We start from the raw sequence: 16,023 nt of genomic DNA on the forward strand, positions 1-16,023 counted from the left end.
TTTTAAGAAGATAGGTTGGAGAGACCTGGAAGGGTCCAAGCAGAGCTGCCTGATGACTTTTAAGAGCAATGTGTTGCCTTGCAGGAAGTACTAACCTGGGAGTCAGAGGGCTATGTCCTAGCCTTGGTTCTGTGACACCAGACAAGCCTCCAGTTTCCACACCTCAATTAATATGATAGGGCCCTCTGATACTCACAGTGTGTATGTTTTGGTCAATCTCTAAGTTTAGGAAGTTTATTTAGTTCCTAAACTAAGGCCTCATCCCAATTAACTAAATTTATCAGGATAAATTATCAGGATTAGCAGTTATCAGGATAACCAATGTCATATAGACTTGAACCAAATTTTACCCCATTGAGCACTTGTATTCCATAGGGATAGTATTTTGCACCTGAAATCCATAGTAGCATCTCAATCCCAATATTCCTTTTCACTGAGTGCAAAAATTTATTTTTCTTTTCTTTTTTTAATGTTTGCTACATGCATTGAGTGACATGTATTCAATTCTGAAGAAGATAGTCTTGACCCCTAAGGAACCTACAGTGTATTGGTGGAGACGGTAAACACACACCTATCAGGCACAGAGCAGAGTGTCCACCTCTGCAGGGAAGAACCACAGCAAGCTTCCCAAGGACATGAAGTCAAAGCTGAGACCAATTAGAAAATCCATACTAAGCCCCTTGAAGATTCATGAGTGAATAAAACACTCTGCCCTTTGATACATGGACCAAAGAAGAAGAGAACTCAAATACTTAGTTCTCAAACAACATGCCAGGGTTCTAGAAGGCAAACGATAGAGCAACTGTCTGGAGTGGGGTGGAATCATCATCATCAGGAAGGTTTCCCAGGGAAGGGGGCATGTAAACCTGAGCCAGAGGAATAAGTAGAAATGCTCTAAGGGAGATGATGGGGAGGATGTCCAGGGAAAACTAAAGAACATGAGGTAAAGACATGAGGGTGTGAATGGGCGTGCCCATGTGCGGACAAGCAATTAGTTCAGAGCATGGGAAAATAAGCAGAGTGCACAGGGAGGGGGATAGGGGAGGAGGCACACCTCACCAATCTGATTTGTTGCTTGCTCCCTGGCCCTGCATTGTAACTCTGCCTGATAACTATCGAATCATCAATGCTGGCACTGGAAGTCTCTCTAAAAGAGTTACTCCAGTGCTGTTTATAAAATACACAGTAGAAAAATCAACAGGGGTTTTCTTCCCCTATATGAAAAACTTTTGGTTTAAAAGACAGGGCAGGGTTCATCAGTAGAGATCCAACAGCAAGCTGCGCAGATATCTTGAGCAACAACCTAAATTCCGTAGCAGGTGATGTCACCTGTAAATGCCCTATAAATGGAGGAAGTCTTCGGGTGCATCTGAATGATTTATCTGCACAGATACCCAGTGCTACAAGCATGGCTGTCTCAGCACTACGGCTGACGATTGTCCTGGGACTACTGGTCTTAATCCTGACTTGCCAGGCAGGTAAGTGCTTCTGACCGCAGCTCATACCTTGTGCACTGTCAGCCAGGATTGCAGGGAGGTGGCAGCACTGCTCCAGAACATAAAGGGGAGAGGGGGGAAGGGGACTTTGGGCAATGCAGAAAGAGCACTGGACTAGGAGACAAGAGGCAGATCTTCTAGATTCTATATTGTTTATTTCTGCTCTGATCTTTATTATTTCTCTTCTTCTGCTGGGTTTAGGCTGTCTTTGCTGTTCTGCTTCTATTTCTTTTAGGTGTGCTGTTAGATTTTGTATTGGGGATTTTTCTTGTTTCTTGAGATAGGCCTGGATTGCAATGTATTTTCCTCTCAGGACTGCCTTCGCTGCATCCCAAAGCGTTTGGATTGTTGTATTTTCATTTTCATTTGTTTCCATATATTTTTTAATTTCTTCTCTAATTGCCTGGTTGACCCACTCATTCGTTAGTAGGGTGTTCTTTAACCTCCATGCTTTTGGAGGTTTTCCAGACTTTTTCCTGTGGTTGATTTCAAGCTTCTTAGCATTGTGGTCTGAAAGTATGCATGGTATGATTTCAATTCTTGTATACTTATGAAGGGCTGTTTTGTGACCCAGTATGTGATCTATCTTGGAGAATGTTCCATGTGCACTCGAGAAGAAAGTATATTCTGTTGCTTTGGGATGCAGAGTTCTAAATATATCTGTCAAGTCCATCTGATCCAATGTATCATTCAGGGCCCTTGTTTCTTTATTGACCGTGTGTCTAGATGATCTATCCATTTCTGTAAGTGGAGTATTAAAGTCCCCCAAGAGGCAGATCTTCTAACAAAAAGAAAGGATTTTTATTCAAATGTGCTTCAATTACAGCCTCTACCCTCAGTGAATGAATGAAGTTTGGAATGACCTTTTTTCTTATGTAGTCATGTGATACCGCGACACTATCATATTATAAATTTCTTGACAGCCGGGAGGGGAATTTATTTTTTGATGATTCTAAGTAATAATGTTTGGAGGGAAAAAAATGTATACTCTGGAGTAAGACTCCTAGGCCTGGTTCTACCATTAATCAGAAATCTAACTTCAGGCATGTTAGTTAACCTGTCTGGGCCTCACACGTTGAAGGGAATATCAATGGTTAACTTTTTCATAAAGTTATCATGAAAATTAGAGACAAAAACTGTAAAAACATCTGGTCCCTAATAAGCACCCAATAAATATTAACTGCTATTGTTATCACATATTATCTCATTTGATTCTCATAATAATCCTCTTAAGTAAAAATGCCAAGTTTTATCATGTCCCTTTGGCAGGCTGACAGACAAAACTTGCAGAAGGAAAGTCACTTGGGCATAGACACAGGTAGACGTGGCATGCCTGGGTCTGAAATCCCCAGTCCCTCCATTCTGTCCTTTATGATTAAGTGCCTACTTCTTATTTAAAGATTTATTTTTTTAATATTTATTTATTTATTTATTTTGAGAAAGAGAGCAACATCAGGGAAGGGGCACAGAGAGAGGGAGAGAGAGAATCCCAAACAGGTTCAGCACTGTCAACACAGAGTCTGACGTGGGCTTGATCTCAAATAGTGAGATCATGACCTGAGCCAAGGTCAAGACTCAGATGCTTAACAGGACTGAGCCACCCACATGCCCCATGCTTACTTCTGTTATGCCCGTTCCAAGGATATAGGGGACCACAAGGCAGCTTGCAAAATTCTCATTACTTTTGGCCTGCAGAATATGGTGAGCTCTTGGCTGGTCTCAATTCAGAAGGATAGGTCAAAAAACAAAGCCAGTGCAAATATTTAGTAACAGAGCCTTTTGCTTTTCTAAATGTAACTTGGCAGAACACCCTCAGCCACCCACAGTCCACCAGCACAATATACAGACACACACTCTAATGAAATTATCACAGGGGCACCTGGGTGGGTCAGCTGGTTAAGCGTCCAACTTTGGCTCAGGTCACAATCGATTTCATGGTTCATGAGTTCAAGCCCTGCGTTGGGCTTCTGTGCTGACAACTCAGAGCCTGGAGCCAGCTTCAGATTCTGTGTCTCCTTCTCTCTCTGCCCCTTCCCCACTTGTACTCTGTCTCTCTCTCTCTCTCTCTCTCCTCTCTCTGTCAAAAATAAATAAAACATTAACAAAAATTAAGAAAAAAAAGATTTATAACAGAATTACCAAAAAGGTGGCCTCAGGCACTACCGGGTCCATCAACTCCTTAAGTAATCAACACAGCAAAGTGAAAGGTAAGATTTATATCCTAAGGACCAGTCCCCAGCTGTCTCTCATAAACCCTAAAACTGGTTAAATCAGTTCACTGCTTTGAACCTCAGTTTCTTCATCTGTAAAATGGGACAACAATCAACTTCACCTGGTCAAATGAATATGCCTTTATAATCACTTTGTAAACAATAAATACTATACAAATATCAGCAGCACTGTATTTATATATATATACACATTTCATAGATATTTTACATGTGAAAGATATATAAAATATCTTTCAATATTGACATAACACAATGAATAAATTGAGAGACAAAGTATTTAAGAATTGTGTGCAAGGTTCCATGGTGGATTTTTTTTTGTTGAAGACAAGAATCAAACTCAGGTATACAGGACTCCAAAACATATGGTCCATCATACTCTAAAACCTCCTAATATAGATGTGGTTCAAGGACTGGGGCCTATGATCCAAACTTCACACATATTCCAAACTAGGGCTCTTTGCATATTGACAGGCTAGCATTTTGTGTCGTATTAAAATAAAAAGTCAATAAAATTAGCTTATTATGCAAGTAACCATATAGCAACACGGGAAAAAGGAACTCACTTTTCATGCAAGGAATTGCTGTTTTGTACCTGGTAAATGTCTTCAGGGGAAGCTGCTTGAAGATAGTATTATATCATGTAGATAATGTAGATATATATATCATATATATATATGATATATATATATGTATATCATGATATATATATGCATATATATACATATATATATGTATATATGCATATATATACATATATATATGTATATATGCATATATATACATATATATATGTATATATGATACACATATATGTATATCATGTAGATATATATCATGTAGATATATCATGTGCTCTGTGAAGTTAAAACAATTTAGGTTCAAACCCTGGCTCAACCACATTCTAGATGTGTGATTTTAGGTGAGTCATTTAACTTCTCTGAGCACCTGTTTTCTCTTCTATAAAACTGTTAATACCTTCACTGAACTAAATAAAGATTAAGGCACATCATAAAAACACAATCCCAGTACCTGCTCAGTTGGCATTATCTTTCCTTCTTCCAGTGATGAGAACAGAGAGCAATTCTGGTCACTGAGGTGGCCCTGCATTTTATGTAAGGATCATGTCTAGTATGTTCATTCATATCTCAACTCTTAGCATATGCTATGTACCTAATAGTAAGCTGAAAAAAATACTTAATGAAAACATTAACAGCTGAATGAATAAGTAATTGGTATACTGATTTTGGTTATAGGTCCCAGTCTGGTGCTCCTATCAAATCTTTTCTTGTGGCATAGTAAACAACAAATGTTTGCAAAATCGAAAGCCACATGTTTTGACTAAGAGTTTCTATTTTAGGATACAATACAGATGCAAGCCTTCTAACATAATTTTTGACAGCCTCCACACTAAAAGCTAGTTATGTCTCCTTCCTTCAGAGTTGGGGAACAGTGCCTAGATGTTGGAACTCTTTGAATCAAAACTTGTGGTGGGGTTACCATGTGAAATACAGGACACCCAGTCTAATCTGAATTTCAGATAAACAATGAATAATCTTCTAATGTTTATTTATTTTTAAGAGAGAGAGAGAGAGAGAGAGAGAGAGAGAGAGCAGGGGAGGGGCAGAGAGAGAGAAAGAGACACGGAATGTGAAGCAGGCTTCAGGCTCCAAGCTGTCAGCACAGAGCCCAATGAGGGACTCAAACTCACAAACCGCGGAGATCATGACCTGAAGTCGAACACTTTACCCACTGGGCCACCCAGATGCCCCACAATTTTAGTTTAAATATGACCTAAATATTGCATGGTCATTCTTATACCAAAATTAAAAAAAAAAATGTTGTGTATCTGACATTTAATTGGGTATCCTGTATTTTTATTTACTGAATCTGGCAACACTATGTGTGAGGCTACACTAAAACTAAAAGACAAAAATCCCACTTTGTCCTGGCACCAGCGTCCAGAGGGGAGTCCACTTGAAGCTACTAACTGCCACCCTTCCATTACTTTGAATCTCCTGAACCAGTGAGACCACTAAGCAAAGCCAAAACGCCCCAAGGGAACTTGCATGTCACCAACCTCACTCCTTGGACCCTTGGTCCTCATTGCAAAAGGCACTTGATTAAAAGTTAAGGGTAAGAAACCTGAATTTATAGTTCCATCTTCTCTTGCTATTTGTGAGGTCTCCTGCAAGTCACTTAATCCTTTCAGTTTCTTAGTCCAGTGAACTAAGAACTACATCCCTCGAAAGACTGGTCAAGGGTAAAATCACACAGCATTTACAAAGTCATTATTTACAGAACTATAAAATGATGTACAAATGATAGAATTTCTCCTTGTCATCATCCTTATTATTCTACTTTCAATCTTACACTTGTGGTTAGATCGTAGCTTTGCTGTCAAAGGCTATTCAGCTCATTTTTGTTGTTGATAACTTGTATTTTGTAAGTAATCTCTGTGGTAGAAAAATTAGACAATATAAAGAAACAAAGATATTTCTATCGTTAAGAAGGTGGGGGGGGGGCATTATGCAGTTCTGCACAGAGTGCTTACAAATCCAGATTTTAGTACTAGTCAAACATGGGATTGAATTGTTTTGGCTGCTTACTAACTGTGTGACTTTGAACCAGCTCGTAAACCTCTCTCAACTTCCACTTCTTGAACTTTAACTTGAGATAAGAGTTTTGCCTACCTCACAGGGCTGCTGTGAGAATAAAATGATACAACAACATATTAGCTTATCTGACATAGGTATATGCTCAACAAGTTCTACCCGTTATTATGCCATCATTATTCTCATTACCGCTTGCCAGGATTGCGTGGAGAAAAGTACATTAAAATGGGCATTCTGTATTTCAATGCTGGAACTGGCTGCTTAACTGTGGACAAGTTACTTAACTTCCATGAGCTTCAATTTTCTCAACCAGAAAGGAAATCAATGTCTACCTAAGTATCGACACCTGTTGTTTTTAGGAACAACTGAGATGATGCATGTGATGACTTTGGCCAGGCAGGCATTAAATGTTCAACAAATATAACTGTACGAGGCTGTATAATTAATGAAAGGGGGTAAAAAGCGGTCTAAGGGTTCCCTTCAAAGAAAAGAGGCTTCCCTTTCTTGTTGCAGAGAATCACTTCTGAGATTCTGTTTTGTTTTTCAGATGACAAACCAGATGACAAGCCAGATGACTCAGACAAAAAAACAGAGCCAGATTTTCCAAGATTCCTAAACCTCTTGGGCACAGAGATCATTGAGAATGCAGTGGAGTTCATCCTCCGCTCCATGACGAGGAGCACGTAAGCACTGTGACAAACCTTGCTTTTGTCCAGTTTGCTGTTGGTAATGACCGCATTGCATTAAAATGAATGAGAAACAAAACTGTGGTGCATGACAATGTATTATTTGAGTTGAAAAGTATTGCCCTATCTTGAGATATATTTGCATCTGAATGAATTTCCCTGAACTCTTTTGGAGTGTACGCATTTCCAACAAGTGCTTCCGTAAAATATTTTTAATCTCGAGACCAAGTAGGAAGGAGGAAGTGCACTGGACCAGGGAACAGAAAGCCAGGTTCTGGTCTTGACATATGTGCTACTTGGCTGGGTGACCTTGAGCAAGGCCCTCCCTCGCTGAGTGCCTCAGTTTCCTCATCTGTAAAGTTAAAGGAATAAAGGACCCACCCAGGGCAGGCACTGTAATTCTTTGGTGAAGGTGGTGGGTAGTGATGTGTTCATTAGTGATACATGTGGTGAATCCCGCCTTTATTTTCTAGTTTGAGAAACTCAAGAGGGTTAGAGAGACTAGCTGATCTCTCCTCAGAGACAATCTAGAGAACCTCTCATATGAGTGTTGATCATGAGGGATTGCCATGGTGGCAGCGCATACAGCCCAGAATCTTCCCAATGTTCTCTCCACCTGCTTCCAAGCCCCTGCACACAACTCCTAACACATCTTACTCCAGTCTACACAGGCTCTGATTTTCACATCTACTTCACCCTGTTCTTATTTGCCCCACAGTAATCTCCCCACTTTCAGCTCTCTGGGATCCAGTTTGTTCTGAATTTCCAGGTGCTTTCAATCTCCACCTCACGGAGTCTCTGCCTCTAATTCTCTCCTTCCTAGATCCCTAAGCAGAGTTTGACAATGTGTGGTCTATACTCTCCTGGAGAATTTATACAAAATGAGTTTTCCTTCATCCCATCTTGTGTCTTCCTAGGACAAAGCTAAGGGTACACTTTAGAACAAGCTTTCTGGTAATTCTGATATCCCATCAATTTTGAAAGCCCTTGATTTAATGCTCTGGACTACAAGGCTGGGCCTTGATGGTCTGCATACCCTTTAAATTTTTATTCACATTTTGTGTAAGTGTGCATCTTTGCATTTTTCTAAGGAAAATGCTTCTGACTTTTATTAGATTCTCAAAGGGGTCTATGACCAATAACAGATTAAGAATCACTTCTCTTTAGAAATCATCAGGGTCCATGTTGTAATCTGTGATCTGCTTAGACCAATATATTATCATGTGGATGGGCAGGATTCTGCATACCATCCTTATGCACAAATTATTGAAACTCACAGACATTTATTTTTGCATTGTTATTTTTCTATTGTGGTTGCTTTTGCAACTGCTGAGTTACAATGACTGTTAATGTAAACAAGAAGAAACTGACAAGCAAGCAGGAGCAACGCCCACTATGTACAAAGTACATATTACACTCCAGCTGAATTCCTATTGTTATAAATCAAAACAACAGCAAGCAAGGAGTTGAAACAATATTTCTTTTTATTCCTTCCCTGGGGAATTCCCCAGACATGAAATAATAGTGCTTTTATTTTTCTCTGTTAACCCTGGAAGCTCACTGTTGGAAATACTGGAGAACTGCTTGCTGTCAGCTCGGGGTTCAGGAACAGCAACTCCACTTCAACCATCTTCTCTGTTCCTTGTTGTTTTCTACGTAAATGATGTTTTTCCTGTTTCTGGAACTTAAAACCATCTCAGGCTGTCTGACCTTGCTTTCGTTTCTGCCTAAAAGGCTCTTCCCTTCTCTTGTAGCTAGTGCTTGTCCTACAGCTCATCTAAAAGTCACCTCCTCAGAGGGGCGCCTGGGTGGCTCTGTTGGTTGAGTGTCCGACTCTTGATTTTGGCTCAGGTCGTGATCTCGGGCTCCGTGCTGGCAGCATGGAGACTGCTTGGGATTCTGTCCCTCTATCTCTGCCCCTGCCCTGCTGGCGTTCTCTCTCTTTCTCTCTCTCTCAAAATTTATAAACTTAAGAAGTCACCTCCTCAGAAAACAATTCTATAATCACTCTTATTAACACTATCTTCTTTCATTCCCTAGTTTTCTATTACTTTATCTTGTGCAATTATAGTGCAATTATAACATATATCACCACCTTTATTTTCAATCATGTGGCTATATGAAAATAGGGACCAGATCTAACTAGCTTCTGGCTCTAACACAGTACCTTATAGGTTAAGTAAGGCACTTAGTGAATAATTGTTGAATTGATTAATTAAGGAAAGGTATCTTCAAGATCAGATATAAAACCTATTACCGCAATTTGACTGAGAAATCCTGGGGGATCTTTGTTGAAAGACATAGCAGTACTTGTTCAGGGTAAAAATCTAGCTGTCCTTTGTCCAAGGGAAGACCATAGATAGGACGGGGATGGGGAGTGGGAGGAGATCATCAAGAAGTATTTCTAAGCACTTAGTATACACAAAGTAGGGGCAGAAATTTGAAGGAAAAAACTCAAATGTAAATCCCTTCTCAAAGATTTGCAGTCCTTATGGTATGATGACCCAGCAAAAGCAGTAATGACTAATATGCTAAATAAGATAAATGTCAGCAAAACATCACAGGTAATTTCTACAGAAAGGAGCTATGGTTGATACCAGGACGCTAGGGGTATGTTTATAGCAAAGATGAGATGCAATTTGGGTCTTAAAAGAATCAGTGAGATTTGAGTAGAAAGACAGAATGACAGGAATGGGGTACTTGATAAAGATGAGAATTGTCTTTATTTACTCCATATCTTGATGCCTAAGTAGTGTGTCAGGCACGTAAAAATACTAGATATGTGCTTTCAGGACAGTGAATAGAATAGCTCACCTTCTCCACTCTGGATTACTTTAGAGCCATGTGAACTGGATTCTGGTCACCATTGTTCTGAAAAATATACATATTCTTAATTCCTCTGAACACCCCCCCCCGCCCAAGGCTCCAATTGTTGTGAATTTCCCCTCACCTGCTGGGTTTCCATGACATGGCATTTTCCTGTTTCTCTCCCTACCTCTAGCCACTCTTTCTCATTCTTTTTATAGGGCTTTTCTTTATCTTCCCCTTTTTTTTTTTTTTTTTTTTTCAACTTTTTTTTTTTTTTTTTTTTTATTTATTTTTGGGACAGAGAGAGACAGAGCATGAACCGGGGAGGGGCAGAGAGAGAGGGAGACACAGAATCGGAAACAGGCTCCAGGCTCCGAGCCATCAGCCCAGAGCCTGACGCGGGGCTCGAACTCACGGACCGCGAGATCGTGACCTGGCTGAAGTCGGACGCTTAACCGACTGCGCCACCCAGGCGCCCCTTTATCTTCCCCTTAAATATTTCTCTTCAAAGCTCCAAATGTAACCTGCATGGGTTTTCACACGGGTAGTATTGGAATCCAATGACTTCCAAAATCAGATGTCTATTGCCTTCTTTTTTCTGAGCTACAGACTGAAATGATTAATTGCTTGCTACAACTGCTCCCCAAACCCATCGCCCCACAAACTTGCTCCTCCTCACATGTTCCTTATCTCCTCACATGTCACATACCCACCCACCTGGAATCCAGAAACCTCAGGGTCCTTGTGGATCTTTCTTGCTTGTCACCACCTTCATCACATTGCTGAATATTCTACTTCTAAATTTTTCTCCTGTATCATTCCTTTCCTTCAACTCCACTGACTAGTTGGCCTGGTGGAGTCCGTCATCACCTCTTTACTGAGTTCTTTTTATTAGATTTATGGTGAGTTCCACCGTTTCTGTCTGTCCTCACTCCAAACCATCCTCTAACTATTACCAGAGTTATACAGTAAAAACACAAGTTAAGTTCCATCACCGTCATTCTTGAAACCTTTTTTCTTGAATTTCCACAGCCTACAAAATCAGAACAAATGCATTCAACTGGTGTTAAATGTTCTTCCCTGAAGCCAATCAATTGCATATCTCACTCCTGAAGTCAAACACCCGATGCCCCTAATGACAAATGATTTGTTTCAGAACCGGTCATGTATGTATAAACCCCTAACATATTTGCACATGGCTCTTCCGTCTGCCAACAAGGTCTGGTCCCCAACTCCAACTCCATTCTGTTTACCTAGAAAGTCTAATCATTTTCTAAAGTCCAATTCAAAGACAAGCTCTGTGAAGACATCACAGACCCCTACGATTACAACATGCAGGTATTTATACTTTGGATTTCATTATGCTTTGCAGGAACTTTCACATCGATTTTCTTTCCCTCTAGTTGTTTTAAATTACTTGTATCTGATTGTGTCTATTTTTTCCACTAGACTGTAAACTCCTCACAGGCCACATTGTAATCATCTTTATCTTTTCAGTACAGTGGTCCTAATACTAACCTCAGATCCTGAAGATCCCAGTTTTAGACTTCGCTTTGCCATTTATCAGCCATGTGTCTGGGACAGGTTGTTTAATCTCTTTGAGCCTTAGAAGTTTTTTCATATACCATATGAGATAAAAATTAATTTATCCATTTATTTAATATTTAATTCCAACATTTATTCATTTATACTATATGCCAGGCACTGTTCTAGTTACTGGGGATATATTACTAAACAAATACACCAAAATATCTGTCTTATACAGTTTATATGTGAAGACACCCATGAATAGATTTGTTGGCAAACTGAAAGAGATAATCGTGCATAAATAGCTTGCAAACTACAAATGTTATGGAAGTCTTAAATCTTATTTTATTTATGACATAGGAAAATCTGCAGAAAAAAATAGTGGCTCAAACATTATAAGACATTCTAGTGATCATTCTAATATTCTTGCTTAATCTCAATCATAATCCACTTTTTTCTCTCTTTTATTTTTCAAGAGGATTTATGGAATTTGATGATAAACAAGGAGAACATTCAGCAAAGTGACTTCCCCAGGTGATTCTTAACTTACAATTTACAACTAAAATAATAGAATATTTAACAAAGAAAAAGGATCTGTCTTATTTTATTCAATTGATTTGGGCACCCCCATGACTACTTATAAGCAGAAAAAGTGGGGTTTTTTTGGTTTGTTTTCGCTTTAGTTTCTTTTTTCAATTTTTTTAAAATGTTTATTTATTTATTTTGAGAGAGAGATCACAGAGAGCAAGAGCATATGCAGGGAAGAGGCAGAGAGAGAGGGAGAGAGGGAATCTTAAGCTGACAGCACAGAGCCCGATGTGGGGCTCCATCCCATGAATCGTGAGATCATGACCTGAGCCGAAATCAAGAGTTGGACGCTTAACCAACATCATTATTGGTTGGACTGTCCCCTCCATTTAGACAATCTTAATCACAAACATGTACATTATTATCAGGATACTGAGGTTTCTCATTGAGTCCCAAGAGCTCCCAAAGGACTAGAGCTACATGTGTTGGACTTCTAGACCTGTACTGTACATTAGGTGGATAGGCGCCCCTGCAGTAGTTTCTTAAAATTAATTTTAAATAGAAGTATTTTTTATCACCGTAAAGTCACTGACCTAATAAGATTATCTTAAGAGAGGAGGCCCAAGTATGGGCAGAAACAAGAAAGCACTGGGAGTTAGGAGACCTGGTCCTGCTACAATGCTATCAGTAACTTGCCTTGCGCACATAGCACCTATGACGTGAGGGGAGTGTGTGCACTAAAATAGAAGGGCCCATGTAATCGTGCAATTAGTTACTCATGAGAAGAGTGAGCTCTGCTGAACCTCATTCCAGGAGAAAAGACTAACAAGCTCTCTAGTCCCATATAGTTGTATTTAGAGTAGTCCCCCCTTATCTGTGAGGGATACATTCCAAGATGCCAGGGGACACCCGACACCGTAGATAGTATGAATCCCATATATATATGTTTTCTCCTCTACATACTTACCTATAATAAAGTTTAATTTACATATTAGGCGCAGTAAGAGATTAACAACAGTAACTAATAATAAAACAGAAGAATTATAATATGCCGCAAGAAAAGTTATGTAAATGTGGTTTCTCTCTCTCAGAAAATCTTATTGTACTGTACTCCCTCTTCCTCATCTTTTGATGATGTGAGATGATGAAATGGCTACATGATGAGATGACGTGAGGTGAATGACACAGGCACTGTGATACAGTGTTAGGTTTCTGTTGATGATCTGACATTATATCAGAAAGAGGATCTGCTTCCAGACCTCTGTTGACTGTGGGTAACTGGAACTACGGAAAGCAAAACCACAAATAAGGGGGAACTACAAACAGTATAGTCTGAGCGCTCAGAAACACCTGCTTTCTCCTTATTCTATTCTTTCCTGAAAAGACAGAAATATCAAAACAGAAATGATATAGCTGGGAAGGTAACTATTATATCAGCAGCTAGCATGAACTGAGTACTTACTCTGTATTAAGCATTAAGCAGAGTGTTATGTATATAGTACCTAATTTAATTCAAACACCACTATGACATGGTATTCTTCCTCTTCTTTAATTTTGTAAGTAAAGAATGTGACCAAATCACTAAAATGGTCATGTTAGTAAGGGAAGAGGGAAAGATGTAAACGTAGGCAGCCTCATTCTGGGGTGTGCCTTCTGTTACTAAGCAGTTGTGCTAGCGGAGAGCAGAGACCATTGTAGGAGGAGGCACTTGAAAACACTATGTGATCTTACACAAGCCTTCAAGTTTCCCATAGAAATAAAACACTACACCTTTGGTTAACTGAGTTACCTTACACGCATCTCCAGGAAGCATGGCCTTTCTCAACTTCTATTTCGTATCTTGTCTAGGAATCCTCCTTTTCCCTACTGTCTTCATTTCCTAACCTAGGTCTTAGTAATGTAAGCTCAGCAACCTACTATCAGATTACTCAGGGACTTAGCCCACTCTTTTGCATGAGCTTCTAAGGACAGAAGTCAGTCCTGGGCATTAGAATCAAAACAAGCCCAACCCAGACACATCTGATTCTCATGCCAAAGCCAGCTAAGTTTCTAAAAACATTCACTTATGTTTGCATGTTTCTGTTTCCATCATCTCAGGGAATAGCCTACCTCCTGTTGCAGGTGTCCTGACCCTCAGCTGATTCATTCAGGGTGCTGGGATACACCTCTACCCATTGGTACCCACAACCTTAATCTTTAGAGTGCTACCCTAGCAGTTCAGTGTATAAGCCAGTCCAACAGACAAGGCAATATGAAGGGTTAGAAAGAGCAGAAGACACAGAGAAAAAGTAAGTTCAAATTCTAACTTGGCTACTTACTGGTTGTCTATTGGCCTCCTTGAGTTTCACTTTACTCCTTATGAAAATGTTAAAAATCTTGGGAACTTAATTGTTCCAGATCTGAATGCCAGATTTTTTTTTAACTGTGTATAAAAAAACTTTGAGTAGATTCATGAAGCAATTATAGATGCTCTAATGGGCTGGGAGGAATGGCTCAATTTAGGGATATTAAAAAGTTGGGCTAGAAAGAAGGAAGCCTCTAAGGCAAAGATTACATTTTGAATGGTTTGGTCAGGAGTGTCTCTTTAAACAATAGTGACTGTGCATTTAATAAGTAGCTTTAAAAGTTGCACATGTATGATAATTGCCACATCTAATCAAAATCAAGTCATCACTTTAGAATTAAGTGACTCACAGCAATGCCCCAGTATAGAAAATGTGGCCAAAGTTCTACATATTCCCTAAATTAAGATAGATAAATAGATACATAAATATCCCATCTTCCTTCTACAACATATGCCTCTTTCTTACATATTTTATTCTTTTAGTGCTTATTTAATCGGTACCTACTATTCTGCCAGTACTATCAAGATAAATAATGGTGTCCAGCCATTGAGAAGTCGATAGTCTGGGCTATCAGTTGGCACAGTGTACCCCAGGACTGTGGAGGGAAACGATACAGTTATGTATAAAAGTGCCTTGGACATGCCTTGGAGGAAGGAGATAAGGAGAAACACCTGGAAAAAGGAGTGGGCATTAAAAGAGCTTTACCAAGAAGGTGAACTTGTGCACACATTCTCAGATGATGAACAGAGGGGGGCAAGGTCTCAAAAGCAAATCATCCAATAGACTGGACACTTAACTAATCTGAGACCCTCCCAACCTCTGCTCAATCACATTGGTAAAACTTCTTTATCTTAATAGACTTAAAATCATATTTCCTGTTGTCCAGCATCACTTGAAATTAATCATAGGGATTCAAGTTCCCTAGTGTCTTAAGTCACTAGACACCTTAAGGTATAAATTACCTTTCTTATTAAAAAAAAAAAATCTGATGAACCTCACTAGGCTATTATCAAAAGAAGTAAAAATTAGGAAAGTACTTTCTGAATCTTAATTTCTAATTACATGTTTTCAATTAAGAAAAAATATACTATGGACCCGGTGGATCACATGTTTAGATTTGCTGAGTCAGAACTTCCAAGGGAGGGACCTGGGAATAAATACACTGGGCGTGTGTGGGGACAGGGGGAGGGGGGCACTAAATACATTTAATGCTCATGCAGCTGATGAGCAAAACTGCATTTGGGCATGACTTTACTTAATATCCACTCCATGACGTCTTATGGGAAAAGCTTCCTGCAGAATTTAGAGGAAAAAAAAATTGTCCTCCCTAAAAACTGCTTCTTTTCTAAGATTTTTGTCGCATGGTCTATTTCTTTCATTTTCTTTTCATGTCTATCCAGAAACTCAAAGTGAAACTGATGACTCATTTCATCTCTGAGTTTAACCTGTGAGCATTCTCCCTTCATCCTTGTTGCTCATCCTTACCACATACATCTTGTATTTTCATTTTTGTTGTTGTTGCTTATTTCCTCAAATATGTATTATAGTTGATTTCATTATAAATCATCTCCCATTTTAAAGTGTGGAGGCATGCAAATGTTAAAGATTAGAAACTCTGTGTTTTTCTTAAATCTTAAACCCTCTATAGCTGGTAATTGTTTCCCTCTATCTGGCTTGTATTTCTAAGGACACACCCAACATGGCTCCAGAATAACCCAAGGGCAGCCAATCCTGCTTTTCCAGTTCTGCTTCACAAGTACGAGGCCCCAAAGCAGCTCCAAGCAAGTTCT

At 39.4% G+C, this 16,023-nt stretch overlaps 1 protein-coding gene across 1 annotated transcript; it reads left to right on the forward strand.

The window, feature by feature from the left end:
* The first annotated feature begins 1,135 nt into the window (after positions 1 to 1,135).
* Positions 1,136 to 7,069, forward strand: CA1H5orf46 (chromosome A1 C5orf46 homolog). Its single transcript, XM_078442812.1, has 2 exons — positions 1,136 to 1,478; positions 6,887 to 7,069. Exons 1-2 carry the CDS (start codon positions 1,409 to 1,411, stop codon positions 7,024 to 7,026), a joined length of 210 nt encoding a protein of 69 aa, XP_078298938.1. The 5' UTR covers positions 1,136 to 1,408; the 3' UTR covers positions 7,027 to 7,069.
* Positions 7,070 to 16,023: the final 8,954 nt, after the last annotated feature.

Source organism: Panthera onca, chromosome A1 (assembly GCF_046562875.1).
Source record: "Panthera onca isolate mPanOnc1 chromosome A1, mPanOnc1 haplotype 2, whole genome shotgun sequence".
NCBI classification, from domain to species: Eukaryota; Metazoa; Chordata; class Mammalia; order Carnivora; family Felidae; genus Panthera; species Panthera onca.

Excerpts from the sequence above, each read along its gene's own strand:
- CA1H5orf46 (XM_078442812.1), top strand. The coding sequence starts at position 1,409 with ATGGCTGTCTCAGCACTACGGCTGACGATTGTCCTGGGACTACTGGTC. Across the intron at positions 1,479-6,886 it reads AATCCTGACTTGCCAGGCAG|ATGACAAACCAGATGACAAG; the intron begins GTAAGTGCTTCT and ends TTTGTTTTTCAG.